This window comes from Lynx rufus, unplaced genomic scaffold, assembly GCF_022079265.1.
Source record: "Lynx rufus isolate CCGP_SWC_20201006 ecotype Redwood Valley unplaced genomic scaffold, mLynRuf1.p SCAF_27, whole genome shotgun sequence".
NCBI classification, from domain to species: Eukaryota; Metazoa; Chordata; class Mammalia; order Carnivora; family Felidae; genus Lynx; species Lynx rufus.
Window position 1 is genome coordinate 7,308,306 of NW_025814842.1, and position 21,480 is coordinate 7,329,785.

Consider the following 21,480-nt stretch of genomic DNA (forward strand, 5'->3'; position numbering starts at 1 on the left):
TTAGTGCTTTTCTCAAGGCCACACACCTAGTAAGTGGCTGAGCCAGGTCTGAACCCAGACCTGCCCTTCTTGACGGCCTCCTCCCAGGACTTGGGTCTCACTGCCTTCCCAGATCCCTGTACTGTGCCGGCCTCCCACCAGAAACAGGGACATGCCACAGGGACCGGGGGGCGGGGGGGGGGGGGCGGGGAGAGAAGCCAAGGGAAGCATGTGGTTAGAGACAAATGGAACCACTTAAGCCAGTAACCTGTTTTATTAACACATAAACTGCAGAGCCGTGACTTTAGCCAATTGACCTGTAGCTGAGGAACAAACCCCACACTTAGTAGCTTCTCAGGGACCCTCTGAGGGGCTCTCTCTGCTGCTCCTGTGGAAGCCGGTGAGGCAGGAGCACACAGCTATTCCTCAAAGAAGGTTGTGGTGAACTCCCCAGGGTCATCTCCACACTGTGGCTCCTCCAGCTGCTCCGGGTCTTCTCCAACATCTTCCAGGAGTTGCTCCAGGTCCAGGTCACTGGAGGCTTCATCGTCATGGAGGACACTTCCAGCCTCCTGAGGACACTTTGAGCCTTCTTTCCCCACCATGGGACAAGCCCCAAGATGAGCTGGTGGGGTCGGGCCCTTTGGCTCCATCCTAGCTTCTTTGTCCTCAGGGAAGTTGGTTCCTGCAGCTTTGCTCTGGGGAGCTTTAAATTTTTTCTTAGGGCCTGGATGAAAAAGTGATAAAACTGAGAGCCCTATTAGGCCATCTGTCCTGGCTTTTTACAAGTCAAACCCCTACATTCCTATTTACAAAAATATCTCTAGGAAATATGATCTTTCTCAATAGAAATAAAATGGGCTTTGAAGTCAGAAAGACCTGGATTCTAGCCATATGCTAGTCATATGCCTGTCATGGGTCTTCAGCAAATTATAAACCCTTTGGGCCTCAATCCCCTTATCTCTAAAATGGCAAATGTCCAGTCACAGAGATATTGAAAGATTCAAGGGAGCCAGCAAATGTCTATCTAGCCAGCCCACAGCAATACTCGATAAATGTCTGTTCCCCCCTCCTCACCATTCTCCTGTTCTTGGATCAAATCAAACGAATAACCATTATGTTTCTATAGTGTGTACTGCACTCTACCATCTGAGATGCTTAATTCTTGTTCTTTTTAAAAGTAACAAAAAGCTATAAAGTTAAGAAACGATCCAGGGAAGGGAGACACAGACTTGAACCTCATTTCCCATAGTTTTTCCCAGGACTTGAGCCTTACCTGGCTGGTCAGGCTCTGAATTCCTGTGTCCTTCTTTCCTTCCCATTATGCGTACAGGTGTTGCTGCAGATTCATTTCCCAGAGATCTCTTCGTTGTCTTGCTTTGCAGGATCCCATCTCGTCCATCTGCTATGCCTGCATCACCCCCACCAACAACCATGAAGGACATTTGTTTATTTCTCTCTAAATGACAGCTCGGCAAGGGTCCATAGACTTCCCACAGTCTGTGCCCCACATCCTCTGCTCATTCTCAATCTAGTGAGTTTTTTTTGGTTCCTTCCTTTTCCCCAAATATTTCTCTCTCTCTCTCTCTCTCTCTCTCTCTCTCTCTCTCTCTCTCTCTCTGTCTCTCTTGTTGTTGTTTGTTTGTTTGTTCTGGATCTTCTTCTCTTTATATTTTTCCTCATAGACTGCCTTCTCCAGGAAGCCATCCTTCTTGGCTAAGAATTTAAGACATTCATTCCACCTTTAATCTAATATTTTATAATCAGTGCACAGAAGCGAGGAGATGTACTCGCTTGGCAGAGGACAGCTTCCCTGATGACACAGTAGGAGCCTTGACCATTTTTGCAGATTTTAAAGCTGAGACAGGCAGTAAGATCCTGTGACCTGCAGACCCTTCCCATTGTCTATTTCTGCCCTGCCTTAATGGTAGCACATACCTGTTCCCAGCTGGCTTGCTTACCTCTTGCCTTGGGGTTTTTTGTCTGAATTTTGGCTGGCTTGGGACTGGGCAAAGTTGAGTCCTGAAAATGGGAGAGAAAAATAAGAAAATATAAATTAAGTCACATAATTGTGTTTTTTTTTTCAACGTTTTTTTTTTTTTTTTTTTGGGACAGAGAGAGACAGAGCATGAACGGGCGAGGGGCAGAGAGAGAGGGAGACACAGAAACGGAAACAGGCTCCAGGCTCTGAGCCATCAGCCCAGAGCCCGACGCGGGGCTCGAACTCACGGACCACGAGATCGTGACCTGGCTGAAGTCGGACGCTTAACCGACTGCGTCACCCAGGCGCCCCTCTGTGTTTTTAATAGAGTGGGATGCCACAGAAATGATGGGTGGGGTAAGGGAAATCAAATTGGATTCTGTGAGCCTGATACTGTTTAAATCAATGACAACAAAGATAAAAATGTTCATCTTTCCCAGGGTGCCTGGGTGGCTCAGTCAGTTAAGCATCCAACTTCAGTTCAGGTCATGTTCTCATGGTTTGTGAGTTTGACCCCCGAGTTGGGCTCTGTGTGACAGCCCAGAGCCTCAAGCCTGCTTCAGATTCTGTGTCTCCCTCTCTCTCTCTCTGCCCCTCCCCTGCTTGTGCTCTGTCCCTCAAAAATAAACTTTAAAAGAAATTTTTTTTTAATGTTCATTCTTCCCATTCTATTTGATATTAGTCAGTACAAGGCTTTATGTACAAGAGAAGGAAATAAAGCTAGGCCATTAGCATGGCCTGGTAAATTAGGGGCACATGGGTGGCTTAGTCAGTTAAGTGTCCAACTCTTGTTTTTGGCTCATGTAATGATCTCATGGTTCATGGAATTAAGCCCCGTGTCGGGCTCTGTGTTGACAGCACAGAGCCTGTTTGGGATTCTCTCTTCCCACCCCCTCTATGCCCCTCCCCTGCTCGTTCGCTTGTTCTCTCTCTCTCTCAAAATAAATAAATAAACTTTAAAAAATGCTGTAATAGAAATGAAAAAAAATGCCTTTGATGGGCTTATTAGTAGATGGAACACAGACAAGGAAAGAATCTCTGCACTTGAGGATATCTCAACAGAAACCTTCAAAGCTGAAAAGCAAAGGGAACAAAGAATGAAAAAAAAAAAAAAAAGAACAGCATATCCAAGAATTGTGAGACAACTATAAAATGCATAATATATACACAGTGGGAATACCAGAGAAGAAAAAAAGAAAGAAACCCGGGGCACCTGGGTGGCTCAGTCGGTTGAGCCTCCGACTTTGGCTCGGTCATGATCTCACAGTTTGTGGGTTCGAGCCCCGCATCAGGCTCTGTGCTGACCGCTTGCTCAGAGCATGGAGCCTGCTTCGGATTCTGTGTCTCCTTCTCTCCCTGCCCCTCCCCCACTCGTGCTTTGTCTCACTCTGTTTCTCAAAAATAAATAAATGTAAAAAAATAATAATAATAAAAAAAGCAAGAAACCCAAGAAATATTGAAAACAATAATGACTGAGAAGTTTCTCAAATTAACGTCAGACACCAAACCACAGATTCAGGAAGCTCAGAGAACACCAAGAAGGATAAATGCCCAACAACTATACCTAAGCATATTATTTTCAAACTACAGAAAATCAGAGATAAAGAAAAAGCCTTGAGGATTAAGGTGCACCTGTTGTGATGAGCACCAAGTGATGTACAGAAGTGCTGAGTATAATAATGTGTACCTGAAACTAATATTACACTGTATGTTAACTAACTGGAATTTAATAACTTAAAAAAAGAAAAAGAAAAAAAAGAAAAAGCCCTGAAAGAAGCCAAAGGAAAAGAACACCTCACCTGATATGCTAAGGAAGGGGAGAAAATGGAATTATATAAGGTGCTCGATTAAAACCACTTAGGGCAGAAAAAGAGTGGAAGACAAAAATAGGAAGAAAGAACAAGGACAACAAATAGAAAACAGTAACGAATATTATAGATATTAATCCAACTATATTAATAATTACTGTGAATGTCAATAATCTAAAAGCACCAATTAAAAGACACAGATTATCAGGATTAAAAAACAAGACCCAGCCATATGTTGTCTACAGGAAGTCTACTTTAAACATAAAGCTATAGGGGCGCCTAGGTGGCTCAGCTGGTTAAGCGTCCGACTTTGTCTCAGGTCATGATCTCGCAGTTTGTGGGTTCAAGCCCCGCGTCGAGCTCTGTGCTGACAGCTCAGAGCCTGAAGCCTGCTTTGGATTCTGTGTCTCGCTCTCTCTCTGCCTCTCCCCTGCTCATGCTCTGTCTCTCTCTGTCTCAAAAATAAATAAAACATTAAAAAAATTTTAAACATAAAGCTATATATATATATATATATATAGAGAGAGAGAGAGAGAGAGAGAGAGAGAGAGAGAGATTATAAAAGTAAATAGAAAAATACACCATGCTAGCACTAATCAAAAGAAAGCAGGAGTAGCTATGCTAATTTCAAACAGAGCAGACTTCAAGACAAGGAGAGTTATCAGGGATAAAAAAGGCATTACATAATGATAAAGAGGTCAATTCTCCAAGTACTTTAACAACAGCAGAATACATATTCTTCTCAAGTTCACATGTAGCATTCGCCAAGATTGACCACATTCTGAGCCATAAAACAAAACTTAATATATTTAAAAGAATAGAAATCATTCAATGTCTGCTCCTGGACCATAACGGACTTTAACTAGAAATCAATAACAGAAAGATAACCAAAAAATTTCCAAATACATGGAGATTAAATAGCATACTTCTATATAACACATGGATCAAAGAAGAAATCTCAAGAGAGATTTTAAAATATTGAACTAAGTGAAATTTAAAATATGAACTAAATGAAAAGGAAAACACAATTTATCAAAATTTGTGGGATACACAGAAAGCAGTACTGAGAGGGAAATTTAGCATTGAACACATTTATTAGAAAAGAAGAAAGATCTAAAATCAACAGTCTAAGTTTTAACCTTCGGAAACTAGAAAAAGAAGAACAAGTTAAATCCAAAGTGAGCAAAAGAAAAGAAATAATAAGAACTGGAGTAGAAATTGATGAAATTAATAACAGGAAATTAGTAGAGAAAATGAATGAAACAAAAACCTGGTTCTCTGCAAAGATCAATAAAATTGGTAAGCCTCCAGCCAAGCTAACTAAGAAAAAGAGAGGAAACAAATGACTAAAATCAGAAAATAAAAAGGAAGTCATCACTACAGAGTCCAAGGACATTAAAAGGATAATAAGGAATACTATGAATAATTCTTTTCTTTTTTTATTAAAAAATTCTTTTAATGTTTATTTATTTTTGAGAGAGAGAGACAGAGACAGAGACAGAGCACAAGCAGGGGAGGGGAAGAGAGACAGAGAATGTGTAGCAGGCTTCAGGGCCTGAGCTGTCAGCACAGAGCCCAATGCAGGGCTCAAACTCATGAACCACAAGATCATGACCTGAGCCAAGTCGGACACTTAACCAACTAAGCTACCCAGGCGCTACTGAATAATTGTTTTCAAACAAATTTGATAACCAAGAAGAAATGGACCAATTCCTTAAAAGACAATCTGCCTAAACTCACACAAGAAGAAACAATCTGAATAGGTTCTGTATCTATTAACAAAACTGAATCAGTAATTAGTAGTTATCCTTCTAAGACAGAAAGCACCATGCCCATGGGTTCACTGGTAAATTCTACCAAACATTTAGGGAAGAAATTCTGCCAATTCTCTATAATCTCTTTCAGAGAAAAGGAGCAGAGAGAATACTTCCTAACTCATTCTGAGGCCACCATTACCTGAACATCAAAACAAAGACATTATGAGAAAAAAAAAAAACTACAGAGCAATATCTCTTATGAAAAGAGATGCAAAAATACTCCATGGTGATGGCCAAAAATATTAGTAAATTGAATCCAACAATGTATAAACAATTATACACCATGAACAAGTGGAATTTATTCAAGGTATGAAAGACTGGTTTAACATTTGAAAATCAATTAATGTAATCCATCATATCAACAGGCTAAAAAAGAAAAATCACATAATCATATCAATAGATACAGAAAAAGCATTTGACAAAATCCAACACCTATGCATGGTAAAAACTCTCAGTAAACTAGGAAAAGAGAGTAACTTCCTCAAATTGATAAAGAACATCTACCAAAAACCTACAACTAACATTATACTTAATGCTGAGAAACTAGAAACTTTCCCACAAAGATCAGGAAGAAGGCAAGGATGTCCCTTCTCATCACACCTTTTCAACATCATATTGGAAGTTCTACCTAAAGCAGTAAGACAAAAAGAAATAAAAGGTATAGATACTGGGAAGGAATAAATACAGTTGACCCTTAAATAATGCAGGGGTTAGGAGTGCTGACCCTTTGCACAGTGGAAAATCTGTGTATAACTTTGGACTCCCCCAAAATTTAAGCACTAGTAGCCTACTTTTGACTAGAAGCCTTACCAATAACAGATAATTCACATGTATTTTGTCCATTATATATATTATATACTGTATTCTTAGAGTAAAGGTAAAAAAAAGAAAATATTAAAACCATAAGGAAGAGAAAATACATTTACAGTACTCCAGTGTATTTACTGAAAAAAATCCACACATAAGTGGACCTCCATAGTTCAAACCTGTGCTATTCAAGGGTCAACTGTAAAACTGTCTTTGTTTGCCGATAACATAATTGCCAATACAGAAAATCCAAGAGAATTGACAGAAACTCCACAGCTATTAAGTGTTTATAGCAAGGTTGCAGGATACAGGTTAATATACAAAAGTTAATCACTTTCTTATATACCAACAATGGACACGTGGAATTTGATATTTAAAAACACAATACCATTTTTTATTAGGTATTTATTGGGCGCCTGGGTGGCTCAGTTGGTTGAGTGACCGACTTCGGCTCAGGTCATGATCTCATGGTCTGTAAGTTTGAGTCCCGTGTCAGGCTCTGTGCTGACAGCTCAGAGCCTGGAGCCTGCTTCAGATTCTGTGTCTCCCTCTCTCTCCGCCCCTCCGCTGCTCGCTCTGTCTCTCTCTCTCTCTCTCAAAGAATAAATAAATATTAAAAAATAAAAAAATAAAAATAAATTAAAAAAACAGTCAGCTGATCTTTGACAAAAGAGCAAAGGCAATGAGTCTTTTCAACAAATATGGTGGAACAACTAGACATCCACACACAAAAAAGTGAATCTAGATATAAACCTTACACCTTTCACAAAAATTAACTCAAAATGTAGTATAGATCTAAGTGTAAAGTGTAAAACTATAAAACGCCTAGAAGATAACATAGAAAATCTAGATGACCTTGGGTATGACAATGACTTTTTTTTTAATGTTTATTCATTTTTAAGATAGACAACATGCAAGGGGCAGAAAAAGAGGGAGACAGAGAATCTGAAGCAGGCTCCGTGCTATCAGCACAAAGCTCAACATGGGCTCAAACCCACAAACCGTGAGATTATGACCTGAGCCAAAGTCAGACGCTCAATCGACCAAGCCACCCAGGCACCCTGACAATGACTTTTTATATATAACACTAAAGGCATGATCCATGAAATAAATAATTAATCGGCTGGTTGGTAGAAGATACACCTGATAAAGGACTGTTATCTAAAATATACAAAGAACTCTTAAAACTAAAAAAAAAAAATAAAATAAATAAACAACCCAATTTAAAAAATGGACCAAACACTTTAATGGACAACTCACCAAAAAAAATATACAGATGGCTAGTAAGAATATGAAAAGATGCTCCAGATCATATGTCATCAGGGAAACGTAAATTAAAACATCAATGAATACCAGCACACACCTATTAGAATGGCTAAAATCTGGAACACTGACAATACCAAATACTAGCAAGGATGTGGAACAACAGGAAATCTCATTCAATGCTGGTGGGAATGCAAAATGGTATAGCCACTTTGGAAGACAGTTTGGTGTTTTCTTACAAAAGTAAACATATTCTTACCATACAATCCAGTAATCAAGCTCCTTGCTATTTACTCAAAGGAGTCGAAAACTTGTTCTCACAAAAACCTGTAAGCAGCTGTTCATAGCAGCTTTATTCATAATTGTCCAAATTTGGAAGCAACCAAGATATCCTTCAGTAAGTGAATGGATAAATAAATGTGATACATTCAGAAAATGGAAAAATTCAGCAAAAAAAAAAAAAAATATATATATATATACATATAATATGTATATGTAAATAGGTATACATATTATGTATATATACACACACAACTAGCTATCAAGCCATGAAATACATGAAGGAAACTTAAATGCATATTTCTCAGAAGCCAGTCTGAAAAGGGTACATACTACATAATTCCAACTATATGATGTTCTGGAGTGGGCAAAACTATGGAGACAATAAAAAGACCAGTGGTTGTCAGGGGTTGCGGGGTGAGGGATGAATAAGTAGAGCACACAGGATTTTTAGAGCAGTGAAAATACTCTGTATGATACTATAATGATGTATATGTATCATTATATATTTGTCCAAACTCAGACTATAACAACACCAGAGTAAACCCTAATGTAAACTATGGACTTTGGTTGATTACAATGTGCCAATGTCAGTTCATCAATTGGAAACAAATGCATGACTCTGGTGGGTGTTGATAATGGGAAAGGCTATGCATGTATGGAGACAGGGTATGGAAACTCTGTACTTTTCTCTCAATTTTACTGTGAACCTAAAACCACTCTTTAAAAAGTCTTTAAATATTTTTTAAAAATCTATATTTCATATGCTTGAAAATACCCAAAGGAAACAAGTGAATGAATATCTTAAGTGTGTACACAGGGAAGAAGAGAGTGTAAACAGAGGCACTCTGCTATTCTCTGAAATTGCTCTAGTAAGAACCAAAAACTACATTAGGAACTGGGATGATAAATCTAGATAAAACTAGAAATAAATTCCTAGAAATGTGAGACATTAGAGAGAATAACTGAGGAAAAAAGAGGGTCTCCTTCCCTGAAGACCCCTAGAAGATAAGACCAGCTAGTCAGGTCCACCCTGAGGCAGGAATAGGATGGTTCCATAGTAAATATAAATCCATGCTAACCAGACGTCCTACGGGAATCTCCTAAAAGGAATCCCCAAGATCACTCTTACTTTTTCCTCTTCTTCCTCCTCCTCCACCTCCTCCAACACGGCCTCTTCCCCTTCTTTCTCCAAGCGGGAATCTGGGCTGTTAGCCCCAGTAACCGTTATGTCTAGAACAGGAATAGGAAAGAAAGGCTAAAGAATTTATCCAATAAATTAGATGATGAGTTAATTGAGCTGATCCCAGAGAAGCAGTCTTCTAACTCTGCCTCTCATGTCCCAGTGGCATTTCTCCCACAAAACACGGCCCTAGGTTATCATGGTTCCCACCTTTTCCAAACACCCACCACTCTTTAACATGTGCCCTCCCTCCCCATCCTCTTTTTCTCTCCATTCTTCTCTTCACCCATCCATTTATCCATCCATCCCTCCCTCCCAGATACTTGGGTCAATGGCATTCATGGAGAGCCTCCTATTAGAATCCAGAACTAGATGGATGATATCGGATATAAAATGAAGTTTCAGTTCTGCCCTCATGAAGGACCATCTCCCTCTCTACATCCTCTCCCCACCTCCCTCACTAATCCTTATCCTCTTACTGATCCTACCTTTTCCTTCCCGACTATTGTCAGATCCATTGTATCGGCTCCGGAAACCAAATAAGTTAACCCGTTCCTGAGGGAACCAAGAAACAAAAGCATCATCCACTATTCTCCCAAGGATGACTTTTCCCCTCTGTCTTCAAGACTTTAGTTATGGGGGTGCCTGGGTGACTCAGTTGGTTAAGCATCTGACTCTTGACTTTGGCAAGATCTCACAGTTTGTGGGCTTGAGCCCCATGTCCGGCTCCGTGCTGACAGCACACAGCACGGAGCCTGCTTAGAATTCTTTCTCTTTTCCTCTATCTCTGCCCCTCTCCTGCTTGAGCTCTCTCTCTCTCAAAATAAATAAATAAACGCTAAAAAAAAAAGACTTTAGTTACATACTTTATATTCATATTCCATACCATTTTCACTTAAAATTTCATATTCTGTTTATCTAAATTTTTACGAAGATTAACTATAATACATTATAACATTATTTTTATATTATATATTTACATTATGTTATATAATTATATGCTGCAATATATTCTTATAATAATCTCTTTTTCCAGTTTACTTATAATTGTCATTCTCCACTGCACACCCAAAGGCAGAATTTGAGGGTAAACACTGCATAAAAGAGAGGTTAAGACTCATACATCTGAGATCTAAAGTTAAATACGGAGGTAGGATGCCCCCTACTACAAACTGTCTCTATGTAGGATGAGAGAAGATCCCATTTGCCCAAGGGTAGGAAAAAGAATAAATGATTTAAGGAGCTAAAGTAATCTGTCCTGGAAAGAAAAGACTAGTTCTAAGACTAAGACTGGATGATGGGGAAGGACAAGCCACTTTTCTTTAGTAGACAGTATATGGTTTGCTTTGTGTCCCAGGTCCCAAAGAGGAGCAGGTATGTAGTCTGAACACTCTCCCACCTGAATACTGATCTGTTCTGCCTCCTGAGCCATCGTCAGGGCCACTCCCAGTTTCTGACTGCAATCCTTGTTCCTGCACCTTTTCTGAAATAGAAGAAGATTATAGTCAATGATAAATAGCAGAGAAATAATTCCAACAGACTGCTACTCACCAGACATGATCTTTTCTGGCTCCTGATATTGACATGATACTCTTATTCTTAATCTTTTGAGCTTAGAGACATAATCTCCCTTTATCACCCAACACACTTTTCACCAATTCCTAGCAATATTGTCAACCAACATTTTGGTGGCCTCTCCAAAGTAAATCTTACGGAAATGTGAAAAGGCAAGATTAAAGGAACTCAGGTAATTCCACTTTTGAGCTTCTCACATGTTTCTTCAGATCCAGCTGCTTGATTTAATACTCACTGCCTGATTTTCAAAACCCCCAGAGCTGGTAGGCCTCTTCTCATTTCTTTTTTTTTTTTTTTTTAAGTTTATTTATTGAGAGAGAGAGAGCACAGAGGAGGGGCAGAAAGAGAGGGAGAGAGAAAATCCCAAACAGGCTCCATGCTCACAGCACAGAGCCCAAGTGGGGGCTCAAACCCATGAACCATGAGATCATGACCTGAGCCAAAATCAAGAGTCAGATGCTCAACTGACTGAGACACCCAGGCAACCCTCTGCTCATTTTTAAGGCTGACTGAATCCAAAGTGATTACAGGGAAGAAATATTTTTAGTTAATATTTTTAGTTTCTCAACCAGGAGAGGTTTGCCTCCCAGAAGATACTTAGCAATGTCTAGAGACAATGTTTTTGGTTGTCACGACTGAGTCCAAGGGCAGTAGCACCCCTTGGCTAGACACCAGTAAAGACCAGAGATTCTGTTAAACATCCTAAAATACATAGGACAGACTTCCACAACAAAGAATTATCTGCCCCAAAATGTCAATAGTACCAAGACTGAGAAACCTGAGTTAACCTGTCCTCATTTCTGCCACACCTGCCTTGGCTAAACTGTAGAAAACCACAGTCTTCAGGAAGGCCCCCCGCCTGCAGGCAAGGAAGGAGACTATGAAAAATCATTATCCTGCTGCAAACCTGATAGAAAGAAGAGTCCCTCATGAATAACCTCACCCTTGCACACTTGGTCAGACATGGGACTTTCTCCCAACACAGCTTCTCCTGGAACAAAATCAGATTTAATAAAGGGCAGATTTAGTTTTCAAGTCACCTGTATCACAACTGACCCCCAAGGGTTGCTTACCACTCCAGCTAGCTCCAGGGACAGCTCCTGGAAGTTCTTCAGCATGTTAACTGGGATCCAAGCACGAGAAACTGTCTCTCCAAAAAATGTCACATGGTACTTAGACTGAAATAGAAAAATGGTTCTCATATGGCCCCTAGTCCTTCTCTTTGCTTTGGCCCTCCAACCCGAAAAGGTGGAGGAAGAACTGAGGATTCACAAGGAAAGAGGTGATGGGCTTCATCTGATGCCATAAACCTGACCCACCCACCTCAGACTGCTGTTCTTCCATCCTGACATCAAGAATCCCAACCAAAGCATATTTATCACAATCATAAATGTCCTGGTAATGACTAAATATTTAATTAGATACAAGTTTGTATTCTATATGTGGGTACTTGTTTCTGTGTTTGTCACTCTAGCTAAGTGTCGGTTTCTACTCATGTCTTCTGGCTATGTCTATGTTTCTAACTCTGCACATCTATTAGGATGGATTTGTTCATTATTTTGGCCCGAGCACCTACATACCCTAAGCCAGGAAAACTCACCGGCAGGGAATCAAGATGAGAAGCAAAAAGAAAATATTCCCCCAGGTCAGGATCAGATTCTACCATGCCTGGCCACCTAGAGAAGACAGATGGGTATAGGGAACAGAAGAGGAAGGGTTTACATGGTTTAGAGGAACAGAACACAAATTCACCAATACACATGTACATAAAAGAGCAATATGTTTTGCAAACAAAGGATCTTAAAAATAGACCTCCACCCTTGGTGATCTCCCCCAGTAGTCACTACCAAATGACTAAAGTGACTTCTATCAGTATACAAAGAAGCTCAGAATCTTCCAAGTAAGAGTATATATATTTTTTTTCCAGTAGGCTCCATGCTTAGCATGGACCCCAATGTGGGGTATGAACTCAAGACCCTGAGATCAAGAGTCAAATGCTTGACCAACTGAGCCACCCAGGCGCCCTCTAGTAAGAGTATCTTAACCTAGGCTTTCCATCAACCCTGAGAAAAAATCTTCTGACTAGGACATCTCCAAAGAAGAAACTATCCCACCCTTCTTTGTCCTCTCTACTTTATATATCTCTCATATCTCAATGTTTTAAAAATGCCATAAAGCCACCTTCCTTTTTCTTGCCCACCCAGAGTAGAATTGTCAGATGCTTTTTTCCAGGGAGATACCACCTCCACTGTGAAACCTTTAGAAAACACGTTCTTTCAAAGCCTCCCAGCTTGGTACTTTATCTTTTCCCTCATCCCATGTTCTTTCTAAGGCAGGTACCATTTCCATTATAAATGCTTTCTATTTCTTTCCCTCTTTGCTTGAATCTACCACTCCCAAGCTCATGAAGGATGTTCTATGCCATGGTGCCCTACCAAGGATAACCATATTGCTTGGCCCAGATGATAGATCCTGGAATGTAGGAGGCATAGGCCACATCACTCTCATGCCCTATCCAGGACTCCTCAGGGATGTCACAGCGATTATACTTCAAGTCTGCCAAAAAAGAGAAGGAAGGAAGGGAAGGAAAGAACCTCATCAGGTAAAAATCTAGACGAGGGCAGCAGGAGAGAGGACAAGAGTATGCACCAGGTGGGACCAAAAGGGCACTGGGAGACAGGTATGGACAAAGAACAAAGACCCATGGAGGAAATGCAGCTACAGCTAGAATAAGAGTGCTGCCTCCATGTACGTTACAGAAAGAGATTCCAAACTTCTGCCTGACCCACATTATTTGACCCTGCTTCCATCTACATAACATCATGACAGCAATTTCTCTGAGACTCTGTTACCTCATCCTTAAAATAACTGGGCTGGGTTAGATCATCATACTCTTCCAAGTGATTTCAAACATTTTAGAATTCTAAACCACTGGCTGTCTCTCTCACCCACTTTTCCCCATGGATCCCATATCCCTTCTTATCCACCAACCCAACACCAATAACCTAATCAGGACCAGCAGGGTCAGACTAATGCTGAAGAAGATGGAATCCACTTAGAATGTACATTTAGATTCCAGGCCCTTCCCACAATATAACTCTTCAGGGTGTCTTCTTCTAGCCCATTATGCCAGATTCATCTTGATATGACAAGGAAGATCCCTTCCTCTCTCCCAAACACTACAAGGACCCCTGGGATTATAACTACATCTATGACATATTTAATCTAAGGGATACATACAGAGAAAGAAAGGAAAGAACAATAAAAACAAACAAACGAACAAAAAACTCTCCAGTCCATTCTACCTGTATTCTGATCACAGGACCAATTATCTGGAAGCACTGAGGGGTCAATGTTCCCACAAAGCCGCCTCCACTTCTCACAGTTTGGGGAGGAACACTGGACCCAGACGAGACACTGACCTGCAACAGAAAAAAAAAAAAGTGAGACAAAAATATGCTCTTCCTTCTTCAGTCCAACTAAAATCAATATACCTTCACTAAAATCAATATACCTTCACTAAAATCATAGAGCCTTAGGGGTCAAATAGTCTAATCCTAGATTTATAAGTGGGAAAACTAAGCTCAGAGAAGATAATTGACTTGCTGAAGATCAATCTAACTCAGTGGCAGAGCTGAACTTGGATCCCAGGTCTCACATCTCAATCTTTCTCCTATACCATACTATCATCTCTCCTTCCCCCCAGGAGAAAAAGCAAGTGTTTCCCATATTGACAGTTCTTTTTTTTAATGTTTGTTTGTTTGCTTGTTTGTTTGTTTTTTTATTGAGAGAGAGTGAGCAGGGGAGGGGCAGAGAGAGAGGGAAACAGAGAATTCTAAGCAGACTCTGTGCTGCCAGCATAGAGTCCGATGCAAGGCTCAAACCCACAAACCATGAGATCATGACCTGAGCCGAAACCAAGAATTGGATACTTAACTGACTGCACCACCCTGGCACCCCAATGTATTAACAGTTCTTGAAAAGGTTGGCTGGCATCTTTCTGGCTCGTGCCTCGTTCTCCACTGGCCTGTCACTACTGGAAAGTTCTTTCGAAGGGCTAACCAGCATCTTTCGTGTACAACATCCAGAGTTACTATCTGAATCTCAACTGATTTACCTGTCACCAAATCACTGCAGTGATTGGTAGCAGTCTTTGGAACCAACAGTCCTGAGATTACCCTCCTCCAAAAGACAGAGAGAAGTCTATCAACTCAATCAACTATTTACTTCAGGCCTTGATCAAAGGCCAAGCATTCCTTTTATCTATTACCTTCCAAACCATTATCCCCACCAACATCTTCTAAGTTGACCCAATTTTCCTCAGAGCCTCCCCTCTCTCCATCCCAAACCTTTCCACTATGTTCTTTGGAATTCTAGACAAGAGCAACAAAAAATCCACATATCTTCAACTTTTCTGAACATCCACCTCCTTTTTGAAACCTGGTGATGCACCGATGACACTGCCCCTGCCCAACTCCACCCCACCCACAGCTCTCTAAGTGGACTCTGTTCCCTCTCACACACCCCAGGCCAGAGAGTGGGGTCAACATCATCCTTACTCCTCATCACCACTTCCAGACCTTTACTATCCTTCCCATAAAAACCCTCCCTCCCTTGAGATCTATGCCATGGGACTATGCCACCCTCTCATCTCCCTTGGAAAGATGCTGGCATCTGGTTCAGCCTTCTCCTCCTCCTTCCACCTCCTGCCCTCATTCCAGACAGCCACTGTTTTCATAGGAGTAACTCAAAAAGCACCCCATTCTCTGAGTTCCTTGACCTTTTCCTCTATGCCACCTCAGTAACGCACTCCACTTCAGTGGTGCACTCCCCCTCCTGCATGCCCCATCCACTCATCCTTAGGAACCATACACTCCCCTGAAGCACTGATCCAAACATTCCTCTCTGATGAAAATGCATGGTCTCCCATCTCACTTGCTCAAAGACCCTTATAGCAACTTTCACTTTACCCAGGTCACCAATCTACTGGCCTCTAACTTCCTGCCAATCTAGTGGCAACCTCCTTTCTTCACTCTGTTCTTACTCAGGTTTGACTCCTTAGATTCTAGTGCAGACATCTTCAACTCTCTTGCCCTCCACTTTTCCTCCCACTCAGCTGGACAAACACAACCCAGAATGAACACATGCTACCTTTTCTGTGCCGACATTCATAGAAACTGAGCATTGCTAAAGAAGCAGAGCATAACCATGCACATAGGTATACACCCTAGGATCATAATTAACAACACCAACCAACATGTTTCTCTGCGTAAGTTCACTCTCCCGCTGTCAAGTTTTACCTTAAATGCCTGAACATAAGGGATGCCCTCCATTCCACTGAAATCATCCTTCAGAGAAGCAGCTGACTTACATTTGGGTCCTTTCAAAGTATCTCATATTTAGGGTTTTGAATTACTTTATTTTGAAGAAAAAAGTACCGGTTGAGAGTGATACATTAGTCTGAAAAGACAGCTGCCCAGCCCGGGATGCATACATGCGTGCAGCACCACAGCTGCCACTGGGGGCCACGGAGACCCGCACCTCCCAGGCTGCTCATAGGCAAGGCCTGCAGCAACCGGCAGCCAACTGTGTCACTCCAGGCCTGCCTTCTTCCACGCTGCTGCCCCAACCCGAGATGGCAAGAACATCCAACCCAAACAAATCTGTACCTTCTGCCTCAGCAACCAGAGAAAGTTGATCAAGGACCAAGACAGAAATACTATGATTCAGAGTTGGAAGCTAATGCGCTGGGCTACCCAAGAGAGCCCCCACGGACCTGACTCATGCACAGGCCTCCTGTGAGGGCGGCCACCAAGCCACCCACCAGCCCTGCCTCTGGACCAATGGACAGACAAGTGGCAGCAGGACTCTCACTGGCCAAACTGGCCCAGGTCCACTGGAAGCTTCTGTACTGTCTTCCTACCTGGTTTTCTTCTGGTCACTACATGCTGGCATCTTGTATCTTTGATATGATAAATATAAGTCTGGAAACTTTGTATACTTAAAAGCAAAACAACACTGTCCAAAACAAAACAAAACAAAAAACAGCTCCCAGTAACTGTTTTTGATGTTTATAGAGGTGATCTACCAAGACTAGAAAAAAAGAGTGGGAAAAGGGGCCAGAGACCATAAAAGTAAATACAGATCAATAAAATAAATGGTTGGTTGTGAAAAGAATGAATATTCCTGAGAAAATTAATAGGAAAAATGAATCTTAATGATGTAGAATTAAGGATTTGTGGCTTGAGATAAAATTTCCAATAAAAGAACACACAATTCTTTAAAGTTTCCTTTCATGGGCTCCTGGGTGGCTCAGTCGGTTAAGCGTCAGACTCTTGATTTCTGCTCAGGTCATGATCTCATGGTTCATGACATCGAGCCCCACCTCCTGCTCTGCACTAATCAGAGTCTGCTTGGGATTCTCTCTCTCCCTCTCTCTCTGCCTCTCCTCTACACTCCTGCACGTACACACACTCTCTCTCTCCCAAAATAAATAAAGAAATAAACATAAATAAAATAAAGTTTCCCCTCAAACAACTTAGAAGAGAGGATGATGTGCTCCAGAAAACTGCTTGAGGCTCATGACACAGTTCTATGATAATGAAAACTGATGTCACAGACAAACTACGAGTATTTCAGTTGACACCAGTTTCCTTGGGTTCTATGATCTCCCCCTTCTTCATTTCCCCGCTCCCCCCATCTTTCTGGCAGCTCCCTCCTCATTCTCCGTCTCTAAACCCTGGGGTTCCAAAGCCCAGTCACAGCCTTAGTTCCCCATGCTACACTTTTCCTGAAGCAAACTCACCCACTCCTATAGGTTTGAAACCCATCTTCATGTCTGACCACATACAGATGAATGATACATCTAGCTTTTGTTCTGAGTTCCAGATTCCTACAGCCACTTTACTCTTTGAAATCACCATTTGGATGTGTCACAAAGAGCTCAAACCTAATGGGCCCAAACCCAAGTGCTTGATCTTACCTCACAAATTTGTTCTTTCTCTACTTTTCCTCACCCTTCTCAAGTAACTGCTCAAGCCAGAAACTGATCATCTTAACATATTCTTGCCTCTCTCTCACCTCCCCCCATATCCAATTCATTACCAAGTTCTGACAAGTTTACATACAAAACATATCTTAAAACCATCCACTTCTGTTTCCACTTTCAACATCCTCATCTAAGCCACCAAAGTATCTAATTCTAGGACTCACTTGTCTACTCTTGTCACTACATACTTCATTTTTCAATTAATCACAAAGGGAGTCTTTTAGAACATTAATTTGATCATGTCAGCCCCACTCGGAGCACCTGGGTGGTTTAGTTGGTTAAGTGTCCAGCTTCAGCTCAGGTCATGGTCTGTGAGTTTGACCCCCGCACCAGGCTTGCTGCTGTCAGCACAGTGCCTGCTTTGTATCCTCTGTCCCCTCTCTCCCTGCCCCTCCCCTACTCACTCTCTCTCTCTAAAAAAATGAATAAACATTAAAAAAAAAAAACAAAACCTCATCAGTGGCTCCCAATGCACTTAAAATTCTTACTTTGTACATTAATCCAGAGCCACTTTCTTGCCTTACTTCCCCTTGGTCTCGAACTCCAATCATACTGGCTTCCTTTCAAAACCTGGAATATGCCAAACTGCACCTTCCCTAAATTCTTTCTCCGCATCCTACTCCTCCTTCAGATTTCAGCTTAAATGTCATTTCCTTACAAGTGTGTTCCCTGACTGGCCCAATCTTGATTAGGTCTCTGTTATTTCCTGCCATGACATTCCATTCTTTTCCTTCACTTCACCCAAACTGATTGTATTTATCAGATACCGCCCCTTCTATTTCCTACTGTGGGAGGACTCATCTCTCCCTGACAACTGTAAGAAACAGGAAGAGTGGTTCATTTATAGCAAGAGGCTTACACATTCACGACAATCACAATTCGACTCAACAAGCACTGCCAAAGGAGTGGACTTTCCATCTCCCAGTGAAAAATCCAATCCTTGCCCTCATACCAAGAGGTGCAAGAGATGGAATGGCATCATCCAGGCCGCCCAACTTCCCAAATTAGACGTACATCTCTGGCTCCTTATGTTACCATGTTATTATAACACACAAAGTAGTTTACTGCCTTGGACTATCTTGTGTGATGTCTACATAGTCTTCCTAGAGTTTTCTTTCAAGTATGCACAAGCCTGTTTTTGGTGCAAGCCTGTTTCCCCCCAGATTGTTAAGTGTATTTATTTTCAAAATTTTAAACTTACTAACATATTGTCTAATATATTTTATTTCTCATTTTAAAATTTCCCAATACTGGGGCAGCTGGGTGACTCAATCAATTAAGCATCCAATTCTTGGTTTTGGCTCAGGTCATGATCTCACTGTGAGTTCGAGCTCTGTGCTGGTAGTACAGAGATTCTCTGCTTGGGATTCTCTCTCCCCCTCTCTCTCTCTCAAAATAAATAAAATTTAAAAGAAAAACACTTTAAAATTTCCCCATATTACCATGGTTATTTTCTATATTTGTTTATCACCTGCAACACTAAAATGGTAAATTCTATGAAAGAAAGGATTATCTTTTTTTTTCACCACTATATTTCCAGTACCTAGCACAATGCCTGGAATAGAACATAAGGCATTAATAACTATTGTTAAAAGAATAAATGTTTATCTGCCCTCCATCCAATGTCAAAGGCTAAGGTGTCCTTTCTGAGTAAGAATAAACCCTCTGGCTCTCTTCTCATTCCCTTCACTCTCTCCTCCTTTATAAATAATTTTCCCTCAACTTATTCATATGCTCATGACACACAGGCCAAGTCTCTTTTTTTTTTTTTTAAAGAAAGCTTAAAGGGGTACCTGGGTAGCTCAGTCGGTTAAGTGGTTAAGCATCTGACTTTGGCTCAGGCCATGATCTCACGGTTCGTGACTTTGAGCCCCGCATCAGATTCTCAGCTGTCAGCGCAGAGCCCACTTCGGATCCTCTGTCCCCCTTTCTCTCTGCCCCTCCCTCACTCAATCTCTCTCAAAAATAAATAAACATTAAAATATAAAATAAATTAGGGGCGCCTGGGTGGCTCAGTTGGTTAAGCATCTGACTTCAGCTCAGGTCACGATCTTGCCGTTTGTGAGTTCAAGCCCTGCATCAGGCTCTGTGCTGACACTTCAGAGATTGGAGCCTGCTTCAAATTCTGTGTCCCGTCTTTCTGACTTTTCATGACTTCCTACCTGTAATATCATTGAGCATTTTCAAATTTTTATCCTCTTTGATGTCTCTGTAGCAGCACAAGGCTAAACACTCCCTCTTTCTTGACATTCTCTCCTCCCCTGGCATCTGTGATGCCATACTCTCCTAGATTCTACCTTTCTGAGTTTTCTCTTAGTTCTTAGTTTTCTTCCTATGCAGCTCTTCCTCTGCTTAACCCTAAACATTATGTTCCCCCTAAACATTATGGGTTTTCTATTCATTGCTCTTCTCTTTGCACTCCACACCCTCCTCTTAGAAAATTTCATCCATTCTTACTGATGCAGATGATTCCCAAACCTGTATTTCCAGCCCAGACCTCTTTCTTAGATGCAAAAGCTCATCACAGACCCTCTAACTTGTCCAAAGCTAATTCACTGTCTGAAAATGTGCCCTTTCTTCTATATTCTCCATTTCAAATAATGGTTCTTTCAAGCACTTAGGTCAGAAAACAGGATCATCCTCAGATCCCACTGGTAACCATATCATACTGATCTTTCCTCCTAAAGATCTCAAATGTGTCTCTTCCTCTTCACTGCTACTGCTTATCTCCCTTGTTTAGATCACTATTTCTGTGGGTCTAGTCATGCTCCCACTAATCCATCTCCCATGCCAGTGGCACAATGAGCTTTCTAAAATACAAATCTTACCAACTTTCCCCTAAAGAGGTCAATGGTTCCTCTTTACCTTTAAAATAAAATTCAAATTCCTTAGCCTGGCATGTAAGGCCTTTTATGATCTGGCCCTTGCATGCCTATAACCTTATCTCCCCCTACAACATTCTATCCCCCGCAAGGTACCTAAAAGCTACAATCATTAGCTCTCCTCCATAACTTTGCCAATAAATATCACTCTGACCTTCATCCCCACCTCAGTTCACCCTACTAAATGATACTTCCAACACATGGCTCAAGTACTATCTTTTCTTGTTGCTTCACTATATACTAACTAATTTGGATATAAATTTTAAAAAATAAAAAATAAAGTTAAATCAAAAAAGAAAAAAGTAGTATCTTTTCTTGGAAACTTTTTCAAGTCTACTCCCACCTTGTAGCTTTATTTTTTGCCTTCCTCACAAGCCTATTTCCCTTCCAACAGGCATATATTAATTTATTCTACATTTACTCAGCACATCCTAAAATGCCTGGTACACAGTAGGCATCCAACAACTATGGATTATATGACCAAATAACTGAATAAATGAAAGCCTTCTCTTCCACAGCAGTGTATCTCTTACAAGTAGCTGTGAGAGATAAATTATTGTGTTTGCAGAATTTCCTCTAGCAACCTAACCCTTGCCTCTGTCCTCCATCTCCAATTTTCAAGCCCAGGTACGTTTTCCAAATCATGCTGAACTCACCAAAACCACTGCCTTCTCCTTTTTGTTGGTTTCTGATCTGAGAATGATTTTGAACTGTTTTTTTCAGTTGAGCTTTCTGTCTGGGCTCACGTCCACTTTGGGCTTTCTCCATTTTCTCATCTTCTGGGAAGATAAAACAAAACACTCTATAGATAGTGAGGGCCAGTGAAATAAGGAAGAAGGATCATAATCTAATAGTTTC

The 21,480-nt window shown here is 41.1% G+C and overlaps 1 protein-coding gene across 2 annotated transcripts in view; it reads right to left on the reverse strand.

The window, feature by feature from the left end:
• Window positions 1-163: 163 nt before the first annotated feature.
• The window catches only part of ZCWPW1 (zinc finger CW-type and PWWP domain containing 1), a 30,923-nt gene continuing 9,606 nt past the window's right edge, over window positions 164-21,480 (reverse strand). Inside the window, exons 8-18 of one of the 2 annotated variants that reach the window (XM_047089578.1) lie at window positions 21,279-21,401; window positions 13,998-14,114; window positions 13,128-13,248; window positions 12,293-12,368; window positions 11,766-11,870; window positions 10,517-10,600; window positions 9,606-9,672; window positions 9,067-9,167; window positions 1,941-2,001; window positions 1,256-1,390; window positions 164-706 (exon numbers count right to left, since the gene is read on the reverse strand). In XM_047089578.1, the coding sequence (XP_046945534.1) occupies window positions 399-706; window positions 1,256-1,390; window positions 1,941-2,001; window positions 9,067-9,167; window positions 9,606-9,672; window positions 10,517-10,600; window positions 11,766-11,870; window positions 12,293-12,368; window positions 13,128-13,248; window positions 13,998-14,114; window positions 21,279-21,401 (1,298 nt within the window). In that variant the 3' untranslated portion in view covers window positions 164-398. The remainder of the gene's footprint in view (window positions 707-1,255; window positions 1,391-1,940; window positions 2,002-9,066; window positions 9,168-9,605; window positions 9,673-10,516; window positions 10,601-11,765; window positions 11,871-12,292; window positions 12,369-13,127; window positions 13,249-13,997; window positions 14,115-21,278; window positions 21,402-21,480) is intronic. The other variant, XM_047089579.1, reaches the window with a different exon arrangement.